Source organism: Pinus tabuliformis, chromosome 5_2 (assembly GCF_031772625.1).
Source record: "Pinus tabuliformis cultivar Carrire ecotype Pingquan chromosome 5_2, CPIR1, whole genome shotgun sequence".
Lineage (NCBI taxonomy): Eukaryota > Viridiplantae > Streptophyta > Pinopsida > Pinales > Pinaceae > Pinus > Pinus tabuliformis.
The window spans coordinates 422945748-422970699 of record NC_142306.1 but is presented as its reverse complement, the minus strand read 5'-3'; the positions used below and the strand labels follow the sequence as shown (position 1 = coordinate 422970699).

The window sequence follows — 24952 nt, the reverse complement described above, 5'->3', positions numbered from 1 at the left end:
ACAACTTCCTTATGCATGGTACCAAACTTGGAATACAACGCCCGCATGATTGTGTCAAGGGACAATACTTCATCTAGTATTGCCTTCTTCAACTCTACTCAAGCGAATACTGTATCCAATTCTCCTCCTTGCTTGGCCATCTGTAGCTCCTTATCCATTCGCTCGTTCTCAACTATAAGGAAGCGAACACTTAATCTAGTGGCTTCGATATATGCTCTGGTAGCATTGACCAATGCTGCTGGATCTTTGCACACATCAGACATGATCACTCATTCCTCAAACTTCACAAGAGATGTATGATCATCTGAAGTCGACATGCTACGAGATTACACAACTCTATGTTGGGACTCATCGAAAGAGATGTGCATCTCTCCCTCCGGATTGTCTCCAAGGATTTCAGTGTCTCCTTGGTCGCTTGGGACTTGTTCCTTTTTTGGATGCGGTGAAGTTGGTGGGTCGACCTCTTGATGATGAGGCATGAGGTCGATATCTTGCTCTAACTCCTGTTGCTCCATGTTCGTATCCATTTGTTCAAGTGCTTGTTCGATCTCTCAAGCAAAGTCTTGCTCTTATGATTTTTCAACCTGTCTACTTGATGTCAGCTGTTCTGATGAGTCAATTACCTGTATGGGCATAGTTTCATCTATTTGTACATGTTACACCCCCCATTGTACATGTTCCTATTGCACTTCCTTCTCCTATCTACACATCTCATGTTCCTTCCGCAGTTGCTCCTTCAACTCATGCAACTCCTTCTTTGTTTCCTCCATTCTTCATTTTTCTCTCTGCCTTTCCGCATTCCTCTTGTCGCATTGTTGCATCTTTGCCTCTATTGTCAAAGTTTCTTTTTGCACAAGTGGGTCTGCTCAGAACTTGCAGCTTTGTTCCTCCTCCATGTTGTCGACAATCTTCCTCTTTCCCTTGTCGTGCACTGGTATGTTTACCTCTACTGGTGTTGGTGCTCTCCGGGATGCTGCTTTGCTAACCACTCCATAGCGAGGCCAACCAATTCATTGGGTCTGGAGAAGCTGTGACAATCTCTCCATGGGTCTTCCTTTGCCCAATGACATGCCCCATGGATCCAATTAAATTGTACTCACATGCAGTGATCTTTCACAAAACAATGCGGGTCATACGGGTTGTAGCTTCGAGTGTTGAATGGATATTTCTTCATCTCCTCTGCTTCGACTTCTGCATGCTTGAAATTCTATATCTCGTATAACCCAATTCGCAACGAAAGAGCAAGCCAAGGTGCCTTCTTCTTCCGGTGCAGCCTAGCTGACAATCCTGTCGAGATGTGATATGATACTTCCTACATGACGAGTTTGTCCAAGGCAAACTTCGTTAGAACATGTGGAGGTTTCTCCACACTGTACATTCGTATGAAGGTGTTGGACGGTGAGGCATACCAATCTGTTATATTAACCAGTGCCTCCATTGCTGCCTTCGACATGCAAGGTGGATTTTGTTCAAATATCATCTTATATGCCGGGGTGACAAAATGATCGGATTGACGTTGCATTCGAACAAAATCTTACAATAAGTGTTCATAAAGGTCTCCACCGATGTCCATGCCCACTTCAAACACAGGAACTTGTGATGGGCACAGATTGCATCCAAGATATAAGCGTACATGTAGATTTATGCTTGCATACCTTTGGGCAGTTGTCAATCTCTTGCTACTTGTTCCTTTAGATAATGAGACAACATGTCAGACCAGTTGCATGCTTTTCCTTCTCTAGCCAGTTGGTCCAACGTGATCACCCAACTTTGCGGGAAGGTTTTCATGCTCTCTTTTCCATACAAGTGACATGCAAAGATAACCAAGTATTGATACGCCTTCTGCAGTATCTTCGTCTTGTAGACCTAATTGGGTGTCATTTTGAATTTGGTTGGCTCCTTCACCCATTTCTTCAAGATATCTCTGGGGTTGGCATTGTTGAGTATGTTGAAGGGTGTCTCCATGGTAATCATGGGCTTCAACATATGATACATCTATTCATAATCCTATGCCTTGAAGGTAGCAATCTTCGTCCGACTGACACTACTTAAAGTCATCGTCTCAGGATCAATGTGCGAGACGCTCCAGTGTATCATGTTTGTGCATGGGAGCACAGAATACCTACATGCAATCCGGTACGAGCTAGACTTGTGGATGTTCACATAGACTTGGCGATCTTCGAGATCTTCCCCAAAAAGTACTTGCAAATGCATCATTGACCTCTTGCCATTTCAGCTTGATGTCCTTGTTTACAATTAACTTGGTGTCTTCATAGATCGACAAACTTAAAGACACTCACTCAACTGTTGCTCAAGTTGCACATCCGTCAATGTCCTTTGATCCTGCGCTCTTGGAGGCCATTGATCCTGAGCTACCGAGAGGTGGACAAACACCTGCTAGATCTGGAGACATAGCAACATGCATGATAAGAAATCTGTCATTTAAAACCAAAGCAAACTTGAGGAACGACATGCAACATACCTGGGGATGGATTGGAAAGGATTGCGCAATTTTTCTTGGAAGGCTAGGAGACTAGCTGCCAGAACTGTGCAAAAGGAAGTTTGGGCTATATGGAGGCTGGCTGGCTGCTAGAATTGCGCAATGCGCAGTCTAAGTTGGCTTGATGGATGCTAAAATTGCACAATCTGTAATCCAAGCTAGCCTGCTAGCTGTTGGAATTACTCAATGCGCAATTTCTGCTAGCAAGGGTTGCAGGCCCAGTGACTACATTACACAATTTTCTGGGCCAGCAGTCACTGCCCCTCAAAATTGCACAATGCAAGACTGGAGGACAGTCACTGGGAAGAAATGCACATTTTCTAAGAGGAAGGTAGAGCCTTCCCTCTTGGGATTGCACAATGTTGTCTTAGTGAGGCGGAGTCCGGTACAAGGCTATCTAGACCTACTAACGGGCAATTGAAAGCAAATGTGAATGTTAATGCATGGAGATACTAACTGTAAGCAAGAGTGAATTATCGTGCATACAAATAGTGAATGGAAGATTCAAAAACGGAACAGCATGCATGTGAGTGAAGCAAGTCACCAAATTGTCGGTTGTTCGTGCAAAACAGTGTCATGCATGCAACAGTAGTGAGATGCTAATGAAAACTAAAACAGTTCTAATACAAGCTAATATGCAGGCAAACAACAGCAAGCGTTCACAAAAATCAAGCAAACAACACTCACATAAGCCAAAACACAAAAAGTGACAGAAATGTTGCAAAAGACAAGTTAAGAGGACTTACCCGTGAATCGTTGAGCTGAATGTGTCGAAAACTCTTGGATGTGATGTGGGATGTCAGAGCTCCAAGATCGATGTGAATAAGTAAGCTCTGAAGCGTCGAATAAATAAGTTTGAGACTCAAACGTGCATGCCACAAATCTAGGAAAAAACGACACTTAGAGGAAAGATTCTAAAACAATCTTTGCATGTAACCTCCAATTGTTAAAAATAACTCTCTAAAATTTGGGGATGCTTTTTGCATGTTTTTTTTGCTATTTCAAAAAAAATTAGCCCATGCATGCAACTGAAGTTTTCTTGATCCCAAGTGGAACTGGTCAACTTAATGGCACATGCAACAGCCCGCTTGACTTATTGGAAAATTTGTGCATTTTTGGGAGGGAGGTAGATTGGCTACCCATAAGGATTGCACAATTTCTAGGCTGAGCAACTGACTGCTACCCAGAATTGTGCAATTTTTGCGCTGAGCAGTCCTACTAAGACATATTGCGCAATTTTTCCAGTAAACGTTGACAAGCAGATTTGCGCAATTCTGGATCCCAGCAGGCTGCCAAACAGGTTTGCGCAATTTCTGGAGGAAAGGTTGGTTCCCCTCCAAAATTGTGAATTTCTTGAGGAAGTTGCTCAGCCTGTAGCTGAACCAAGTCCAGAGAAATAGTCTATGAGGGGGATGCAACAAGATATCATGCACAGACTGACAATCTGCTAGAAAACCACTGTAACTTGTGTACTTGACATTGCAAGACATGTTGTTGAGGATGGTTGGTAGGGAGGCTCCAAAACGAAGTTAAAGAAAAATTTTGGAGAATGGTTGTAGCTGCTACAACACTTGGAAACACACTGGTAAAACTCCAGCTCTCTAAATAGACCTTGTTCGTGAAAAGAAAGTCTAACACCTACAAAAGTATTGTTCAATTCTCAGTTCATCTTGATTTCCACACTTGCTTGATTGTAAGATGTAGCATCTGCCAAGCCCTTGATCGGTCGACACACATTCCAAGCCAAGCCAACACAATTATTTTGATTAAGGTTGAGGGATGTATTGGTGCACAAGCAATATAGTCGTCAAAGTCTTAGTTTCATCTCTGTTGTTGCTCCACTGCCAGCAGTCCTGGACAATACCCTGACGGAGTCACACAAGAACACAAGCATTGCTTCGCTACCAGCGAGCCTGGTCAATACCCCAATGAAAGCCTTTCTCTTCTGTCACCTTATTCATTTTTCATAATTGTGCATAACACTTATTCATTTCAGAAGCGGAAGAGGGATCCCTACTTATTGAGAGCAAAAGAAATTGTTCCTTAAGAGAAGTAGTTTATTATATACCTTTGACGTGTCTATTAAGGTTTTCCCCCTAAGCTTACTCTACTTGACTAAGCTATCAAGGGTTAAGCCAAAAACAACCGACTAGAGTAGGTGACACTAGTTAGCATGCAAATGTTGTGTTTTCACCAATGTTCACTTCGAACAACACGTATTTTCCATCGACGTATCACCAACTAAAAATAACAAGTTCTTACATAAGAAAGCAGACAACAGATAACCAAACATTGATAGTTGTACAAGCCCTCTTGTACTTTACCCAACTTGTTTCAAGAGTCACACGATTTCATGAGAAACTAACCTACGAGCACAAAACAAGCAAACAAAAAGAAAACAAAGCACAAAAAAAAGTAAGTGCAAAACCAAAGCAAACAAGCAAGCAGACAAACAAACATGCAAAATAAGTAAGCACACAAGCATGCAAGCAAACAACTAAAAGCATACACTGCTCCTACTCCTAAGCTAACAATGCATGGGCCTAATTATACAAACAAATTACTATGCAGAGACTGGCTCAAGCAACTCAATCTAGAGAAACCACAATTATACAAACAAATTATTATGCAAAGAATAACTCGAGCAATTCAATGAAATATGCAAAGACTGTTATACAGACTAATTATTATGGTATTAAAACTCCCATTTTTATTTCAACCTAAACCACAAAAGCCAAGAATTGAAGCCACAGATACTCCATACATTCACAAAAAGCAAACAAGCCACCAAAAAACCCATCCAATACATAAACCTAAAAAAAAATCAACCTAAACCACAAAAGCCATGAATTGAAACCACAAATACTCCATACTTTTACAAAAGACAAACAAACCACCGAAAAACCCAACTAGTACAAAAACCCAAAAAAAAAAAAAAAAAAATCAACATAAGCCACACATACATACATTCACAGAAAACAAACAAGCTACCAAAAACCCAACCAATGCATAAACCCCAAACTTTTTTTTCAACCTAAGCCATAGAAGCCACAAATTGAAGACACATATACTCCATACATTCACATAAGACAAACAAGCCACCAAAAAACCCAACCAATGCAAAAACCCCAAAAAAAATCAACTGAAACCACAAAAGCCATGAATTAAAGCCACATATACTCCAAACTTTCACAGAAGGTAAACAAGCCACCAAAAAACCCAACCAGTGCAAAACCCAAAAAAAAAAAATCAACCTAAACCACGAAATCCACCAATTAAGCCACAAAAGTCACAAATTGAAACCACAAATACTCCATACATTCACAAAAGACAAACAAGCCACTAAAAAGCCAAACCAATACATAAACCAAAAAAAAAAACAAATTAAACTAAAAAAGCCACAAAAGGCACAAAAAGCCAAAGATTAACACAAAAAAATTGTTAAACACACACATGGCAACAACATAATAATAAAAATAAGCAAAAAAGTCCATCTACTATTAACAAATGATATATATTTATAGTACATTCATATGACCTTTGGTTTCGTATTCCAAGGTCTCTTGGACTTCCTTAGACTATTCAACTTCCACACCAACCCTTAAAGGATTAGGTGTCCAACATTCTCCCCTTTAATCTGAAAAGGTATGTATGAGTCCAAAAAGAGAGTTGTAATACAAAATGTGCAAAAAACATGGCAGCACTAGGCTGAATGTGCTCTCTGAAATGTTGGTATAAAGGGCGATGATTTAAGGATGACCACCAACACTGGAATTCTTAGTGCAGTTCCTATAACTCTTCCAAATCTGGCATGAAGCTCAGGTCTTTTGCTAGAGGAAGTGTTCCTGATGTTTTAAGGAGGGAAACCTTCAACCATGAAAGGGAGGTCTCTACCTGTGATGGTTTAAGGATAACCAACAACTCTTGAATGCTTAATGCAATTCCTGGAACTCTTTCACAACTGGCAAGACACTGAAGTCTTCTGCTAAAGGAAATGTCCCCAATTCTTTGAAGAGGTGTCACAAACTAAAGGCATGCTCAAGGGCATTTTTGTCTCTGGCTACAACTCTGAATCTCGTGTGGCAAGTCGTGGCTCAGGCTCGCTTAATGTGGCTTTGAAACTTGTAGATGGCCATCATTTTCCCTCCTGTCAAATACAAAGTGAGAAGATGAAATCTCAACTGCAAGACTATTCAATACTCTAGAACAAGTTCTGACATATGACTAGAATATCTTCTTGGTTGTTGATGTCCATTACCAAGAAGCAGTCCATCCAAGATGAATCTTTGTTCTTGCAAGAGGTTTGTTTCTGAAGCACATGTTTAAAGAATGATTGGTTTTATAACAGTGCTTACATGGATAAAGATCAAAACAGTGATCTTTCAGATGGCCAACTCGGTCACAGTGCTGGCATTTCACAATCTGTTGTTGTGGAAGAGGGGCAGAATCTAAAACAGCTTGAGGTGAACTATCATGAAGGAATCCAACACTCTAAAACTGGATGGGCTTTGAGTAATTTGGAATATGAAAGGACATCTCTTTATCATATCTAAGACCTGTTATATGCTTGTCGTGAAAAAACTCTTCCCAAGGTCTGATGATGCGTTTGGAAAGTGCAAACTGCACTTCTGCATCTGCATGTACAACTATTGTTTCATTGGGTACTAAATCTAAATGAACTTCAACAATATTGACTTGCTATTGATGGGTGGTTGTCTCAATGTTCTAAACAAAAACACGTTCAAAATGATGCTTATTTTGATGTAACTTTTCTTGCTAGAATTGAGATTCAAGCTGCAAAAAGTCAATTTTCACATGTGCATTTTGCAGACAAATTTTAATATCAAAAAGTGTATCAAAACTAATTTTTACCATTCCATCAACAGTGGAATAAATTAAGATATTTAACAACTCTAATGTATCATTAATTCTAGCAATTACTTCACAAAGAAATGAAGGCTCAACAATCTTAGTGGACACTGTAGCAATGCTAGACAAACCCCAACTATTGGAGATTTCAAAAATGAATTCCAGTTGTTTGACAAGACTGAAAGTCAATCAAAGGCTACCCAGACCACTCTACCGAACAATACATGAATGAGTCACACACATATCAATTTGCCTTCTTAAAAGGATCCAAAACTCAACCATACATTTAATGCCAATTGCAGTGTAGATCCTCGCTCCACAAATTCCTCCCAGACTTTCATTGCCAATGGCAATGCAAAGAAACGCATAAAAAATTGTGTAACATCAACAAGCTTCAAGAAGCAGTGGATAGTACCATGATTTCAGGAATTGACACCTAAGAAGCTAGTGAAGGCTAAACTTGTGAGGGAGAAAGCATTTGGCACAGCTAAGGGTCAGATGTTAGACATAGAACAATGTGCAAATCCAAGGGCAGTGACAATTTTTACTCGTGGTGAAAACAAGATAATGATAGAAGAGACAATGCGAAGCCTTCATGATGCACTTTGTGTTGCCCAAAACTTGATTCATGATAGTTCAATTGTATATGATGGTGGATCTACAAAAATTTCATGTTCACATGCTGTACAAGCTACCGCTGACAAGATTTCTGGAGTGGATCAATGTGCAGTTCGGGCATTTGCAAATGCTCTAGATGTGATGGCAAGAGTCAAGCTATGGTGGCACAAATCGATGCCTTGAATCGAATTGTAATTTAGTTTGACCAGATACCACAACATGTATGAGCTCCTCGAATGCGAATTTGAAACAAGAAACAACAATGGCTTTGATATCAATCTTTTGTCCTCTTCATCTTGTGCAAGTCTCTCTTCTCTCCACACCACTACTAAGCTGTTTTGCGATGCTCCTAATTCTCCAAACTCAGGCAATCGTTTTTGTAAGAGAATTTAGTTCATCATGGGAAAAGAGAAAACCCATATCAACATTGTAGTTATTGGCCATGTCAACTCCTACAAGTTAACAACCATTGGGCATTTGATCTACAAGCTTGGAGGAATTAACAAGCGTGTGATTGAACACTTTGAGAAAGAAGCTGCTAAGATAAACAAAAGGTCAATCAAATATGCTTGGGTTCTTGACAAGCTCAAGGCTGAACATGAACGTTCATTGAATCCAAAACCCTGTTCATGGTTGCTGGAGTAGTTGTATGAGCCTTTGAAAACTAGCTGAGTTCCAGCTGCAAATTGAACGTGGCAAATTACATATGCAGACTTCCAACGAGAAGAATTATGTATCCATGCTTCCAATGCAACGAAATGCACTTACAGTTGTCAACAGAACGATAATATACCACTTTTGCAAACACTTTCCACATGGTTTTAAGCCACACAAAGCAAATTCAACTTGTTTTGGTCGTTCAATAAAGTTTAACGCAACAATAGTCAATAAAATTTAACACAACAACAACCATGTCATAGCATTAGTACAAGTTTTGAACCAGCAATACTCACAACATCAATGCTAATCCATATCCATCATAAATTCAACACACAAAGATGAATACATATACCCAATGCACCCAAAGATATTCACTGCCAACACAAATGCAATTCGAACCATTCAATGTAGAGCTTTGAAACAACATCCAATACTGCTCTTCAAAAACTCAACACTCCATTTCCAATCAATGACGCTCCCTTTCTTAATACGAATAGCTTCGGCGTAAATCACATAAAGAGAGACATTTGTCGACGCGTTTCGAACCAACCAGTGTGGTTCATCGTCAGGACAAGTTGAAGAAACAGATCCAGCTTAGCAAGTTAAATAGACAGAGCAGAGCCTCCAACGGCTAAAAAGACCAACAGCTACTTTGGACTGGGTACCGGGATCAAAACCCAATTATGGGTTTTGATCCCAGTACCCAGTCCAAAGTAGCTGTTGATCTTTTTAGCCATTGGAGGCTCTGCTCTGTCTATTTAACTTGCTAAGCTGGATCTATTTCTTCAACTTGTCCTGACGATTAACCACACTGGTTGGTTTGAAACGCGTCAACAAATGTCTCTCTTTATGTGATTTACGCCAAAGCTCTTCATATTGATATTATGGATCACAGAAGCCTCAATTCAACAATTGGCTCCCTTTCTTGTCGAGAGCTCCATTTCAACACAGTGAAATAGCACGACTAGCAATTAATATATTCCAATGACATAACCAAAGATTTAATGTTTTGCTTCAATGACTTTCACAAGAATTGCTTCAATTCATTTCTCAAGACTTCAAATAAAATCACAAAAAATGCACCAAGAGTATGGACTTGGAATTAACGCACAGCGAAAATGCAAATGTAACATTTGAACAAGGAATGGAGAAAGAGCGCACAAGTTTTGTTGGTTTGCAAGAACAAGTCTAAGTGGGAGCATGAAACTAACAAAGAGTGTTAGAGCATTGCATTGGTAAAAAAGGACAAGTCTGGTAATATTCTTTTTTGCAATCGCAAGGCCAAATCTACTCACAACAAAGAACACATAGAAATAATAGAGGTAACAACCTCTATTCTAACAAATGCTCAACAAGGCATAAAATCCACAAAGAGGAGAGCATTAGTTTACAAATGCCACAAAAACAAATGGCTCACACTTGAACAAAACAAGAGATTGCCTACTCTAATACCATGTTAAATACACACATGGCAACAACAAAATATTAAAAATAAGCAAAAGAATACATCTATTATTAACAAATGATATATATTTATAGTACATTCATATGACCTTTGGTTTCGTATTCCAAGGTCTCTTGGACCTCCTTAAACTATTCAACTTCCAAACCAACCCTTAAAAGATTAGATGTCCAACAAAAACAAATTATGTGAATACCAAGCAAATAAATACATTAACAAACACAATTGTTAATATGATTGGCAAAATGAACAATCCCACCAAAAAACAACACCAAGCTCCAAACATTTGCTACAACGAATCAACCATGGTGTCAAGTGTCAAGTCAAACAAAGTTAAACAAGTAAGAGACTATGAACAAATGTTCATCTAAAACAAAACCACATTCAACAACATACAACCTTGCAAAAACACAATGCCACCCAAGAGCCAAAACACCTCTACAACTAAACAACACACCACAACAATTGAACAAAACACCACAACAACCAATAAACCCTCCCTCACTTCACCATTAACCAACAACTCACACACAACTACCAACAAAACAAAACAAGTCACTCTAAAGCATAGACAAAATTGAACGAAAATGAAACAACATAACCCTAACTAGCACCAAAACCAAAGTTTAAATCCACTCCAAAAAAATAACACATGCAAACACATGATGGGCACATATCATACAACTGATTGTGTATACCATAAACCAAGTAAGGAAGCCACAACTATCAAACCAAAACAAAAAAATCTAGTATAAATGAAACCAATAAAATTTTAAAAACTACATATAGCACTTTCAGTTTTAGAATTAACTAAATATCTCTAATTAACAAAAAAAAAAAACATTTAAAAACAAACAAAAATAATTAAAAATATTAATAATAATAAGTATTAAACAAAAAAAATACATATTAAAACCTCCATAATTAAAAATAATAATAATATTAAAACAAAAAAACATATTAAAACCTCAATAATTAAAAAATATAATAATAATAAAACAAACAAACAAAAAAATATTAAAACCTCTAATTGGTATACAACTCCTCCACATTCAAATTAAGCATAAGCATTTGTTCATTGTATAAAACCAAAGTAAAATAATAGGCATGTTACTAAAGTTGTAGAAAATAAAATAATAGGCATGTTGCATAACCATCACAGCTGCATTCTGGATGTATCCACAGAGAAGGTTCACTATAATGAAGCTCGTCTTCCTCTTCAAGGGAACAAATTCCGTGGACAATTGATTCTGTTTCTAAGAAAGAATAGCACTTGGAACATTTTAGCAAGACAAAAATAAATAAATAAATAACCAAAGAGTAATATTACATTTCATCTCAGTAACATAGAAAACACCGCTTCCAAGCCTGGACCCTTTTTCAAGAAAAGAAAAGAAAAAAAAGTACGGTTCTTCAGCAAATTAATTCATAATGAAGATCTGCACTCTTTTCCAGGAAAAGAATAACATTTTATCAGTGAGAATAGAAAACACTTCTTCAGCAAGTTATATCATAATGAATGTTTTAACTTTCTGAAAAATCTATCAACAGTTTCATCTAACCATAGACACCCTGCAAATGATTAAAAACTCAAATAACAAAACCGGTGTTCGGCTCTGTCAAGTATATCCCCTCAATGAAATCCATTTTTAAATAGGGATGATTCACCAGCAAGACATTGACTAAATTGCATATAAACACGCAAAGGAAAATTCTAACCTATTCCAACAACACTCAATTAAATCATAAACTAAATTGCATTCAAATATCTAAATTCTTTTGCCCTCAGCGGCAAAAATGGGCAAAAAAATATTCAAAAACCTTTAGACTAAAAATGTTTGAATCAAATTTTAAGGGGGGAAATGGAAATCTTAGCGTAAAAATGTTTGAATCAATTTTATAAAGGTTGAAATGGAAACACTTTTAATACAAGAAATTGATTTAACAGTATTTAATACAGGTTCAGCACCATCAAATTTAAGAACTATAACTTAAATATACAAATATTCTTATCAAAATCTGGCGTGAATCCCCATAATTTTCCAACAAATTTAAAAGCCAGGTAGACTAAGGCTACTCAATTAAATCATCTTTTTTGAAAGCCATTAGCTTGGCCGGTTTAAACCACGTTAAATATAATAAAATAATATCCAGATGACAGCAAAGACTTGGCTTTCTGATAATGAATAAACCTTGACCGATTCAAGAATCCCAAAAGAACAGCAATCCACGCCAGAGCAGTTGACTCCAGGTAAAGGCAATTAACCGATTAACCCTAAGTGGTAAAGTTTCATGGCAGAAATGGCGTAAAACAACGTCATCGAACCTAAATACCCAAAATATATATATATATATATATAGCAAATTCAGGAACTGGTGAACTTAGTAACCGCCTTGGTACCCTCTGAGACAGCGTGTTTAGAGAGCTCCCCTGGAAGAACGAGCCTTACAGCAGTTTGAATCTCCCGGGATGTAATGGTAGGCTTCTTGTTGTATCGGGCGAGTCTCGATGCCTCGCTGGCCAATTTCTCAAAGATGTCATTGATAAAGCTGTTCATGATTCCCATGGCCTTGCTGGAAACACCAATATCCGGGTGGACCTGCTTCAGAACCTTAAAGATATAGATCTTGTACGTCTCCACGCTCTTCTTATGCTTCTTACCTTTTTTGTCTCCGCCTTCCTTAGGAAGCTTCTTCTCGGCCTTGGGAGCGGTCTTCTTTTCTGCAGCAGGGGACTTCTCTGCGACGGGCTTCTTCCCAGCGGGCTTCTTCTCTGCCTTCGGAGCCATATTGGCGGCAAAGGAAAATACGAATCTAAAATAGACGGGATCAGTTTAAACAACAGAGCAAATAAGAGATCCCAGATCTCTGCGGAATATCGAAAAAGAATGAATTCTGGGAATGGGGATTATGGGATTTGGAACCTTGATCTCGTTTATATTAACAGAAATCTAGTCTCCTATTGGTTGGTTGGGTGCGGCACGGTTCGGTATCCTCCGTTTAATCTGGAGCGTAGATTAGAACCGAAGCTCCCAGAGACTTTGACTAACCGGGGGGTGTTCGGGAAAACAAACCAAATTTTAGGATATCTAAAAAAAAAAAAAAAGGGTTTACACTTCAAATTATAGTTAAATTTTTTATTTATAATAATTTAAATATTTATTATTAACTTATGTTATTTATTTATTATAGATTATTAATCAATTGTTTTTTATACGAAACGAATAATCTTTTTACAAATATAACTGAAACGTAATCAAAATTTTTGAATATCCTAAAATTTTAATGACGAAAGCCTAGAAGTCATGCCGAGTGCATCTTTTACTTCCCAAACACTTCCCCATTAGTAGAAGTCCCTCATTGTTCACATCGAAAACAAATATATTAAAAAGCGAAGTAAAATTATATTAATTTCCTTGTAAATATAAACTTCATTATTAGTAGGAGTCTCTTGTTGTTCATATCGAAAACAAATATATTAAAAAACGAAGTTAAGTTATCTTAATTTCCTTGTAAATGTAAAGTTGTTTATTTATTTTTTTACATGCCATGGATTTTTTAAGGTAGGGCGGCATTTTCTATGAGCAAATGGTTACTTTTTGAGGCTTAAAGAGTGTTCTAGCAATACATAGTTTTGGGTCTGTATAGTTGTCATTTGTGGGCAATGTGGACTCGATCCTAGGTTGATTTGGCATTTTTTATTGGTTTTTTTTAGTTTTTATAGAAGAGCAAGTGAATTACAAATTTAATGAATTTAGGGAAGGGTTGATTTGGATAACTATCTCAGATTTTCAAGCAAGGGTAAGTCGAGGTTGGTGTTTTGGAATTGTGGATTAGAATGCCCAGTTGTCTACCTCTTCTAAAAATGGGGCCACATTGGTGGTTGGGGGCTCAATTTTTGGCTCGAAACCCTTACATTCTACAATGGATTTGGGGTTTTCATAAGTTTTGAGCCTTGAGGCAATGGGTTGGAACCAACCCAATTGTGGTTTCTCTTGGGGTCACTCTCCATCACCCACCCTTTCATTTTATGATGTCCTTCAACCCTTCCATATCATAAGTCTAATGGGTTAGAGTATGCAAAGGTTTCCAGTCATCTTTGGGGGTTTTGCAATCCCAAATGCAAGTTTTGAAGGATTCAATATTCAAAACCTTACGCCCCTACCCCCTCTTGGAAGGGTTGTCTCTCTAGTAGAGGTTTTTCAACTTGTATCAAGGAGCTTCATCAAAAATGATTTTTGATCTAAGGGCAGTGAAGGCCCGAAATTCGCTCCAAAAAGATAGGATTGGAGTAGAGCTGCAATGAAATCCTTTATTCATGTGGAAAGAGTTATAGGAGAAAAGAGAAAGAAGAGTCGAGTTTAAAGCTTGTGTTGGGAGAGGACGTCCCATTGAGGAATGCAGCTGAAATTGGGCGAAAAAACCTTGGTGGGTCAAGCGAAAGGGCAGAAATTCATCCTTAGAATGGTAAGTTATTGCACAAAGGAAAATATAAACCCCATCGTTAAAACCTTGTGTGGGGTTTCTATGCTTGCTTGTCGTTGGATCCAACTTAAGTTTAACGACCATGAAGTGATTTTGGTCCTAAAAAAGTTATGGAGGATAGATTCAACCCCAATCCTTTTCAAATTTTGGTCTCCTCTCTTTTATGCAAGCAGAGAAAGGTTGGATGTAGTCTTGATTTGGCTTATTTTCTAGGATTACCATCAAACTATTGTGATACACATGTTTTCATTGATCTAGGAAACTTAATGGGCACTTAACTAAAACATGATTCTTCATATGAGAAATTTGGGGATAGAACTATGGCTCGTGTTCTAGTTCAAAAAGATCTTTGTGGAGGCTTGTCAGAGATGATAGACATTGGTAAAGATGAAGAAAGGTTGTAAGCTATAGGCTATGAAGGGGTACCTTTTAGGTCTAGAAGGTACCATGAATATGGACAATTGGCAAAGGAATGTGACTTATCAAAGCACAAAAAAACCCATATAGACAAGTTGATTCCTAGAAAAAAAGAAAGCAATTGTGAATTCTTCTATTTCGAGGGGGACGGTATTGATGGAATATCAAGTTGATGGATGGTTACAAGAAGTTCCTACAAGATATGCCACTTCTCATACAATGGACATTAGCTTGCAATAGGACGACATTTTGAGGCTTAAGGAACCAATTTCCATCTAAGAGATCATCAACGAAAATAACTTGGCAATCTCCTCAGGTAATTCCATTATGCTTCCTTCTATTTCTTGATTAGATGCTTCTTTTTCAGAGATTGTAAAAGAATGACTGAATGTTGTGGTGGAAACCCCTACAAAGCCCTCATTGGTCACATCCCCCCCCCCCGATAACTTGTCCTTGCTCTCAGGCTAATCCCAACTACTCTTCCCCAGTGGTATCAGCCTTAAAAGTCTATCTAATGACGTAGTAGAAGGGGATATCTTGTACAATGATTCCTCGTATTGAAGTTCTAACAAATGGTCTTTGGAAGCTTTCTATCTCTTCAATTAGGGGAAAGGGAGAGGCGGAAAATATCAGCTCACAAAAGCAAAAGAAAAATCCCATGAATAGTTGGTTGCAGGAACTCAACAATCTATTGACAAGGCACTTAGAGCAATGAAATCCTCTAGTGGAGTTACCAAATGAAAGTTATTTCCTTCAATTACAGAGGTTTAGAAGGTCCTTCAAAAAAACTTGTTATTAGGAGACTTGTACAATTATACAATATCGATACTATGATGCTTCAAGAAACTTTGGGAGATGGGGATGTTGCTTCTAAGGTGTTGGAATCTTTGTTTGGTGATTGGAAGTTCATTGGTCTAAATGTAAGAATTCGATCGGGAGGCTTGGCAATCAGATGGAATCCTAAGTCCATCCAAGTCTCAAACTTATGGAGTATAGAATCATGTTAAGGCATTGAATTTTTCTTTGAAGATCTTGGTTCGTCACTAACAGTCATCGACATTTATGGACCTTGCCTTAACAGGATTGAGTTTTACAATGGAATTTTTGCAAAATCATTGATGAATTCAAACTTTGTGATTTATGGAGGAGATTTGAACTTTACCTTAAGAGCTTCAAAGTTTTGGGGATTCTAGGGAAAGATCATATCCTCTTGTTGATTATTTCTCTCACAAATTAGAAAGTAGTAAAATGGTAGATGTTGATCCTACTAAACTAAATCCTACTTGGAGAAGTCATTGTGTGGATGAAGAAAGAATAACAAAGAGGCTGGATCATTTTTTGATCTCTGAAGCTCTCCTAGCTAGGTTTAGTTTTATTTGACAATGGGTTGGAAATGGGGGGGATCTTATCACTCTTTTATTATGCTGAAACCAAATGGGAATGAGGTGAAGCCTACAAGCTCATTCAAAATGAACTCTTATTGAAAAAAGGAGGAGGAATTCCTTTCTCTTGTAGAACAACATTGGAAAGTGTATGATCCACATGTAGGAGATGGCAGCAAGTTAGTTTGAGGAAAACCTAAAACTTATCAAAGATCTTACAAAGGATTGGGCCTTTAAGAAAAGGAAATAGCATGAAAGGGAACATTCTTTGGTGGAGACAAAAATACATCTTCTCTCAAAATCGAAGGGGGGCGGGGGGTTCCAATGATGTTGATTCCAAAGAGGATCTTTTTCATTTGGAAGCCAAAAGGAAATCAATTATGGAATCTAAAGAAGTGAACTGGAGATTAAAAAACAAGACAATTTGGCTACAGTAAGGGGATGAAAACACCAAGTTTTTTCAAGCATGTTCCAAAGGAAGGAAAATGTGCAACACAATTTGGAACCTTCATGATACAAAGGGAAGGGATGTCTCAAACTTTGAAGGGTTGGCAGAACTAAGGAAAAATTATTTTCAAGATCTCTTCAAGGAAGTAGATGGGGTCACTACTATAGAAGCCATCAGAGTAGCTCAATTATTTCCTAGATTCGCCGAAGAGGAAGAAAATAGGTTGTTAATGGAGGAGATCTCAGTAGAAGAACTAAAATAAATGCTCCACAATTTCCAAAAAGACAAGAGTCTTAGACTAGATAGTTGGTCAGTGGAATTCTTTCTGAGCCTATTTGACCTAATTGGAAAATATTTGATTTCTGTGGTAGAGGAGTCCAAGTGAACATGATGAATGTTAGATACTTTCATTGCCCTCGTTCCAAAAGTGGAAAACCCTTGTTGATTTGAGGAATTTAGACCCATTTCATTATGTAATTGTATTTACAAAGTGATTGCAAAAGTCATTGCAAGGAGGCTCAAACCCATTCTTTCAAAAACTATCTCATGGAAAATTTTGAATTTCTAGAAGGAAGGAAAATCCATCAAGCCATAGGGGTGGCACATGAAGGTATATACAACATCAAGAATCAAAGACGGAATGGGGTAGCACTAAAGATAGATTTTTTGAAAGCCTATGATAGGGTCATCTGGCTATACATCATACTTTTGTTAACTCATGTGGGCTTTAGCCGAACTTTCATAATGTGGATAATGAGTTGTTTGCTCTTAGTGTCTTTTGTTGTTCTATTCAACGGATTGGCCTCACCATTCTTTCATTCTCAAAAGGGCTTTATGTCAAGGATGCCCACTATATCCTTTATTGTTCCTTTTAGTGCCTGAAGGCCTCAGTATGATTTCTCTATAATCCAAAAGAAGAGGTGGGTTTCAAGGTGCGGTAATAGCTTAGGATCTAACTATCACTCGTTTACTTTTTATCGATGGTATCCGTATTTTATCTAATGGTTCTCAAAGAGACGTAGACAAACTTCATGAAAAATTATCTCTCTTTGGCAAAGCCACTGGAATGGTTGTAAATGACAGGAAATCCACTGTCTCTTTCCACAACTTGAAGGATAAAGAGATCCTTCACATTCGAACTAGGTTCCCATCTAAAGTGGAGGATTTAGATGAGGGTCTCACATACTCAGGATTTCATCTAAAATCCAATAGTTATTCCAAGGAATATTGGTTATGGTTAATAGCAAAGCTAGAAAAGAGGTTGAAAAGATGGAATCATAGATAGCTCTCTAGAGTTGGTCATTTAGTGCTGGTGAAATTGGTGTTGGAAGTTATCCCCATCTACTAGATGTCTTTGGCATGGATTCCCAAGTGCATTATGGAAAAAGCGCGAAGGATATGCTTTAAATTCCTTTGCGCTAGAACAAAGGATCTATTTGTACTCCCCTAGGTAAATGGAAAAAAATTGTAGCTCCAAAGTTTTTAGGAGGGTGGGGTTTAAAAAACTTTTTTTCTCCAAAGCTTTGGCAGCGAAGTGTAGTTGGAGGTTGATTTCTTCAAATAGCCTGTGGACGATGGTGGTGTGCCATAAATATATAGCCACGAGTTCTCTTAGAGATTTGATGAGGAGAGAGGACAAACCAAGAACCAATATTGTAGTAATCTAGTGCGTGGTTTTAAACTCCTTTGATATCACTAGGGTTGGTCTTGCTTAGGGAATGGAAGTAAAGTAAGGATTGGTGTGGATCCTTGGCCAAGTTGTAGGAATAGGTTCATCCTCCCTCAACCTCTCATAAACTTCTTGAGGGATAATGGTGTCTCTAGACTTTCACATCTTGACAACCCTACTCAAACATTTATATGGCGACAAGGTTGGAAGTTTGTTGATACCTTAGGCCTAGATGAACAATTTCATGAAGTATGGAATAATTACTTGGACACTCTTAGAGAGGTTCACATAAGGCTGACATATAAGGAGGATGATTTAATCTGGTCTTTCTCACCTTTCGACTCCTACACGCCAAAACTTTGATATATCAATCTCACCATATGACAATTGCAAGAGGAACCAAAATGGTAGTGGAGAGCAGTTTGGTGTGCCAAGTTCCAAACTAAGGTAAAGATATTCATGTGGTGTTTAACGTAAAATGAATCCCCTACCTGGGACAACATGCAAAGGCATCATAAAATAGGTTTAGGTTGGTGCTCGCTTTGCAAACAAAATGAAGAACCAATAACACATATTTTCATATGATACCCATTTGCTACACAAGTGTGGAAAACCTGTCAATCAGTGCTGGGAAATTTTTATGTTTGGGTAGGAATTATAGTGGGAGAATTGTGGAGATATTGGCACTTCTCTCTTGATACTTGTTCGTTTAAATCTCTTCCATTAATTATCTGTCGGGGGGTTTGGTTGGCATGGAATAAGGTTATTTTTCATGACAAACCATCCTTCCTAGATCACGTGGCTACTAAATGTTTGTCAATTTTGGCTCATTTCCCTCAATTAAAGGATGGAGCTACTCTTGGGTGTATTGTTGTGAAATAGCATGATTTCTCAAAGCCATGGGGACATCTCAAGGGGAGGACCTAAAAAGTGGAGGTGGTGCTATCTTAAACTTATATGAATCTCACTTCCTCAAGATAAGTATGGGTTTAGGCAATTGCACAAACAACCAAGGAAAAATATTAGCATGCAAAAACATCTTAGCCTTCGCAAGGGATAAATGATGTGATCAACTTCAAATTTATGGGGATTCTTAGCTTGTGGTCAATTGGGTGAATGAAGTATGACAATGCCATAATCTTCTCTTTGTGCCTATTTTGGAAGAGATTGTTCATTTAAAGCTTTCTTTTGTCAGTTTCTCTTATTCTCACACCCATAGGGAGTGGAATCACATAACCAACTTTCTAAAGATGGTTTACACCTGGATTGCGGGTGCTGATTGATTTCAAAGCAGTGAGATGCTGGGTTTTTTTAGTTTTATCATAGGCCATCCATTGATGAAAATGGCCCTACAATTTTTTAATGAATGATACTTTCTACTTTCTACTTTACTATTTTTGTTTATCTTATGTATGTGATTATATTTGTTGTACACCATACATCGATACAACATAGGTAGTTTGTGTACACTTCTGGGTGACAACATCACCATTTTGTATGTACTTAAAGTATATGGTATGTGAGGATAGGGCAAACTAAATGACCATTTGAATTTGGATAGATACATTATAATACACACGTTGACATGTATATGAAGAATGCAATTTTGTATCATTATGATAATAAAATAAAATTACAATATTTTCCCAAGGAAAACAAAGTGTAAACCTCATTTTAGATTTCAAAATCACCATTTATTTTAAATTCTTTCAAAATGTAAACTTGTTTTTGAATTGCAACATCACCATACATCTTAATTTCCTTTCAAATGTAGACCTCTTTTTAGATTGCAGCATCTCATTTTAAAAACATTTTTTTTGAAATGTAAACTCTTTTTAAATTACAATATTATTATTCTATCTAGTTTGAACTTGTAATAAGTATCTTGAAGTGTAGATACTCTATTTCCTCTGGATTTTAATATGTGACCTCTTATGAAGAATAACATGTTTTAATCATTAAACCTACTTACTCAAGTTGATAAGAAATATAATACTGAAGTATTGTATTTATAACTCAAATATATATGTTCTTTTTTGTTATTAATATCTAATTTTTAATGCCACATATCAACTTCATGTAAAGAACAAAAGGAATTACACATCTCCTTCATACTTAGATGTAAAAAGTACTTACAGTAAGAAATCTCTCTCTCTCTCTCTCTCTCTCTCTCTCTCTCTTTATATCTATATATATATATATATATATATATATATAAGATGTTTTTACTTAAGGTGGATATTGAAATATTTTATTTATATGTGGCTTAAAACAATTTTGGGTTATAAACATATTTTCAAATGCCAAATGCCAACTCCAAAATGAGAATTGAAGGAATTACACATCTCCGTCATAGTGGGTTATAGAAAACACTCTTAGACAAAATAGTCAATTATTTTAAATTAAATAGTAAATACTAGTAGTTGATAATGATAAACAATTGAAGCCCATGGGGGCAACTTAATTGGTGATCGACATGTTACGAAGTATTACCATGAGATTCAAGGTTCAAATTCCCCCATGGGTCAAGCCAACAAAAAAAATTGATAATCCATTGAAAACAAATTTGATTTATAAAACTTTAAGAAAGGTAGGGAATTACTTGACTTGATTTGACATTTTATTTATGATTTAAAATTTTTAAAAGAAGAGTTCCTAAATTACCACAGTTTCCATAAGTTAAAAGGTTAAGGAAGTAGATATTATATGTAATTTACCTCTCTACCCTGATGGGGGTGGAGGAACAAGGTGTACGACGCTTGGCTCCAAGCGAGAAAAACCAAGTGATGTGATGTGTGCTCTAAGGTGTAGATGCGGCCACGTTAAGTGTTGTCGCCCGATCCAAAGTCACGAGAAGGAGGAGGCTCCCTCTATATCAAGACAATTCATAGAATTTTGCTACATTTGATTTCTTGGCATGGGCAGTTAGGAGAACGATCTCACAAAGGTTGAGCGTGCATGAGATCTTCACCTATGCGTGCCCACTAGTCTAGGTAGCTCTTTCTTGAATGAAGTTAGTCATGGTTGTTATGTTTGTAGTGTGGAGCTTGCTAGAGTGACAATAAAGGTGGTGTGGGATCCTATGGAATGGAGTTAGGGGTGAACACAATGTGTGCCTAGAATGTCAAATGAAGCTCATGCAGCGAGAGTTTGAGTGACAAATCTTTTCCTCGAGCATAGATTTTGCATAAAAGGAAATTTGGTAAGTGGGGAATTTCCCTCCTATCGTAACTGCTCTTTGTTTTATGCATTTTGTCAGTGTTTAGCCACCTCGACTTGTTTCCTTTCTTGGAAGGGTGAAACTATGTGACTTAGCTTTGTTTTGGGGCTCTGTGGAGGTGGAATTGGGTGACCCTCCTTTTCTGAAGGATCTACAAAGGGCTCGTCTTAGGGGGGTTATGTTAATATGTTCCATAGCTATGGTGTTGGAAGCACTCGTGGCCATTGCACTTGTTGGGTGGTTGTGCTCCCTTACAAGGGTTGGAATAGCTGAAATAATGGGAGCGGGTTGTGTTCCTCCTTCTCTCTGATGACTTGGTGCTTGGATAACCGGGTAGCTATGTTACGCCAACGCCAGCCAAGGGAGTGGACCGATTAGGCGGGGGAAATGAATTAGGATGTGGAAGGGGGAGCAAACATGGAGGATGAGGTTACTCATGTCTATGCCTATTCACGGGGTGTGTGGAGTAACCGCCTTTGCTGGCCTCGGTAGCCAATCAAATAAGTGATATCCTGGCTAGTCTTGATGTCATCTACCAACAGAGGTATGATGACAGATATGATACTATCTCTTACATAAATGATGTTCAATATTGTCAGGGGGGGATTCAGGAGTGCCTAACATTTATGCGTCAAAGCAGCGAGCGACTTGACGAGATTGAGGTCCGACTTGCTCATATTAATTTCCATGTTCATGAAGGTCGTGGCCCTCCTATGGCCCAGGGTGTTGCTCACGCACTGAACCCTCACCCTTGAAATGTTATATGCTTGTTGTTTTTTGGTTTTGCACGTGTTTTGGGTTATTTGGCTCTTCTGCCTTTGGGGTTCATGTAAAAAATGGAAATATCTTCTCTGCTTTTGCGTTGCTATCCTGGCTAACAAATTCAGTCGGAGCGAAGCCAGGAGAGTAGAGGGCCTCTGGACTATATGTTGTATCTTTTTAAAGAATTAATGAAAGTATTTTGACTAACAAAAAAATATATATGTAATTTACCTCTTTAAATGATCGCTCCAAGAGAATGACTCAGTAGCCTATTTGATTCCCATAGGATATATTTGGTCAAAAAGCGGATCAATTAATTAAATTATTTATGTCATTTGGGTGAAAAAACAACATGTGAAGATGACATTGATTTAATAAAAAAATGTAAAAGTAATTTAACCATATATATATATATATATATATATATATATATATATATATATATATATATATATATAAGAGAGACCCATGGTATTATGATGATAAAAGAGAGATTAGAGATCACTCTTTCAACATGTGTAATCAGGTGAAATTGTTGAGCGAATTAGTTTTGGTGGTGAAACAAATCCACCCTAGTTGATCAAAAGAAAAGATCACTCAAATCAGGTATTTATTACTGAAAATTCATCTCATTTCTAGGTTGTAGGTGTAACCAGAGATAATGGGATTTTTGGGAGGTCATATTTTCCATATGCAATTTGTGTGGATAAAAGGGGATTTTACAACTCATTTCCAAACTATCGGATCACTCAAGGAGGTCATACCTGATATTTATCAACAAGTTGGGGTGTTTTTTTGTGGGTAGTTTCAACCCAAAATTTTGCTACCCTATCCAATGCCATTTTTTTCTTTGTATTTTGATCCATCATCTGTTAGGTTTTGGAATTAAAAGGGTGGGTCGAACAATCCATGAAATCTACTCCAGTATAGTAATTTACAAAAGTGTAAGGGGACATTTCAACGTTGTCATCATCTCCTATTTTCCCAACAAATCGTGTCATTAGCCATGGTTGTTTTTGGGCTTCCATAAATCTATTTTTTAAACTCAAAAGGTTGCTCCAACATGTAATTATAGGTCATATTAAGAAAACAAATTAGAATATATTGGTTGAGTTTGTTTCTGGTGGTAGTGTTGCTTGTGGTACGATGATTGAGTTATTTGTTTAATGAGAAAAGATTTTATAGTGGTATTAATAAATATATATGTTATATTGGTTGAACTTGTTTTTTTGTAAAATTTTATTTTGGGTATATTGGTCAAGTTGCTTATCTAGAAAGATGAGATTTTATAGCACTCAATTGTAATGACCCTCTCCAAATGGTTACTCCAAGAGAACGACTTAGTAGCATATCTTCTTCTCATATGCTATAGTTAGTCAAAAAGGGGATCAATTAATTTAATTATTTAAATTCCATTTGGGTGAAAAAGTAACATGTGAAGGTGACATTGATTTAGTCAAAAGGGTAAAAAAAAAGGAAAGAGACAGAGAGACTCGTGGTATTCTTATGACCCATGGAATATATTTCATGGTATTCTTATGATAAAGAGAGTTTATAGCTCACTATTTTGACATGCATAATCATTTCCTGATATTGATATGGAGAGTTCTTATGGCTTTAGAATGCTAAAGATGAAACCCTTAAGAGAATGGTTTTCGATGGTGAAACAAATCCACCCTCGCTTGTTAGAAGGAAAGATGACTTAGAGCTTTCATATAAATTTATTGTTGAAGATTCATCTCATTATCGGGTCGTGGATGCAACCAAAGATTGTGGGATTTTGGGAGGTCATACATTCCATCTGCAATTCATATGGGTAAAATGGGATTTTACAACTCATTTCCAGACAGTGGGATCACTTAAGGAGATCACACTAGTTATTATCAACAAGTTGAGGGTATTTTGTGTGGGTAGTTTTAGCCCAGATTTTTGTTGTCTTATCCAATGTCATTTTTTCTCAAAAGTTTGAGTCATCATTTGTTGGGCCATGGCATCAAAAGGGAAGGCCAAACTAGCCATCAAATCTAGGGGACATTTCAACGTTGTCATCATCTCTTATTTGCCCAAGAAATCGCGCCATTAGCCATGGTTGCTTACAGGCTTCCATAAATATATTTTTGTAACTCAAAAGGCTACCCCAACATGTAATTCTAGGCCAAATTAATAAAACAAATTAGAATATATTTGATGAGTTTGTCTCTTGTGGTATTTTTACTTATGGTATGATGGTTGAGTTAGTTATTTACCAAGAAAGGATTTTATGATGGTATTAATAAACATACCTTTTATATTGGTTGAATTTGTTTGTCGTGATATTTTTATTTTGGATCTATTGGTTGAATTTGTTTGTCGTGATATCATGCACAGACTGACAATCTGCTAGAAAACCACTGTAACTTGTGTACTTGACATTGCAAGACATGTTGTTGAGGATGGTTGGTAGGGAGGCTCTAAAACGAA

At 37.3% G+C, this 24952-nt stretch overlaps 1 protein-coding gene across 1 annotated transcript; it reads right to left on the bottom strand.

Annotated features, from left to right (window-relative positions):
- Positions 1-12204: 12204 nt before the first annotated feature.
- Positions 12205-13010, bottom strand: LOC149159392 (histone H2B.3-like). Its single transcript, XM_089433482.1, has one exon. The coding sequence runs from the start codon at positions 12896-12898 to the stop codon at positions 12476-12478; it is 423 nt and encodes a 140-aa protein (XP_089289608.1). The 5' UTR covers positions 12899-13010; the 3' UTR covers positions 12205-12475.
- Positions 13011-24952: the final 11942 nt, after the last annotated feature.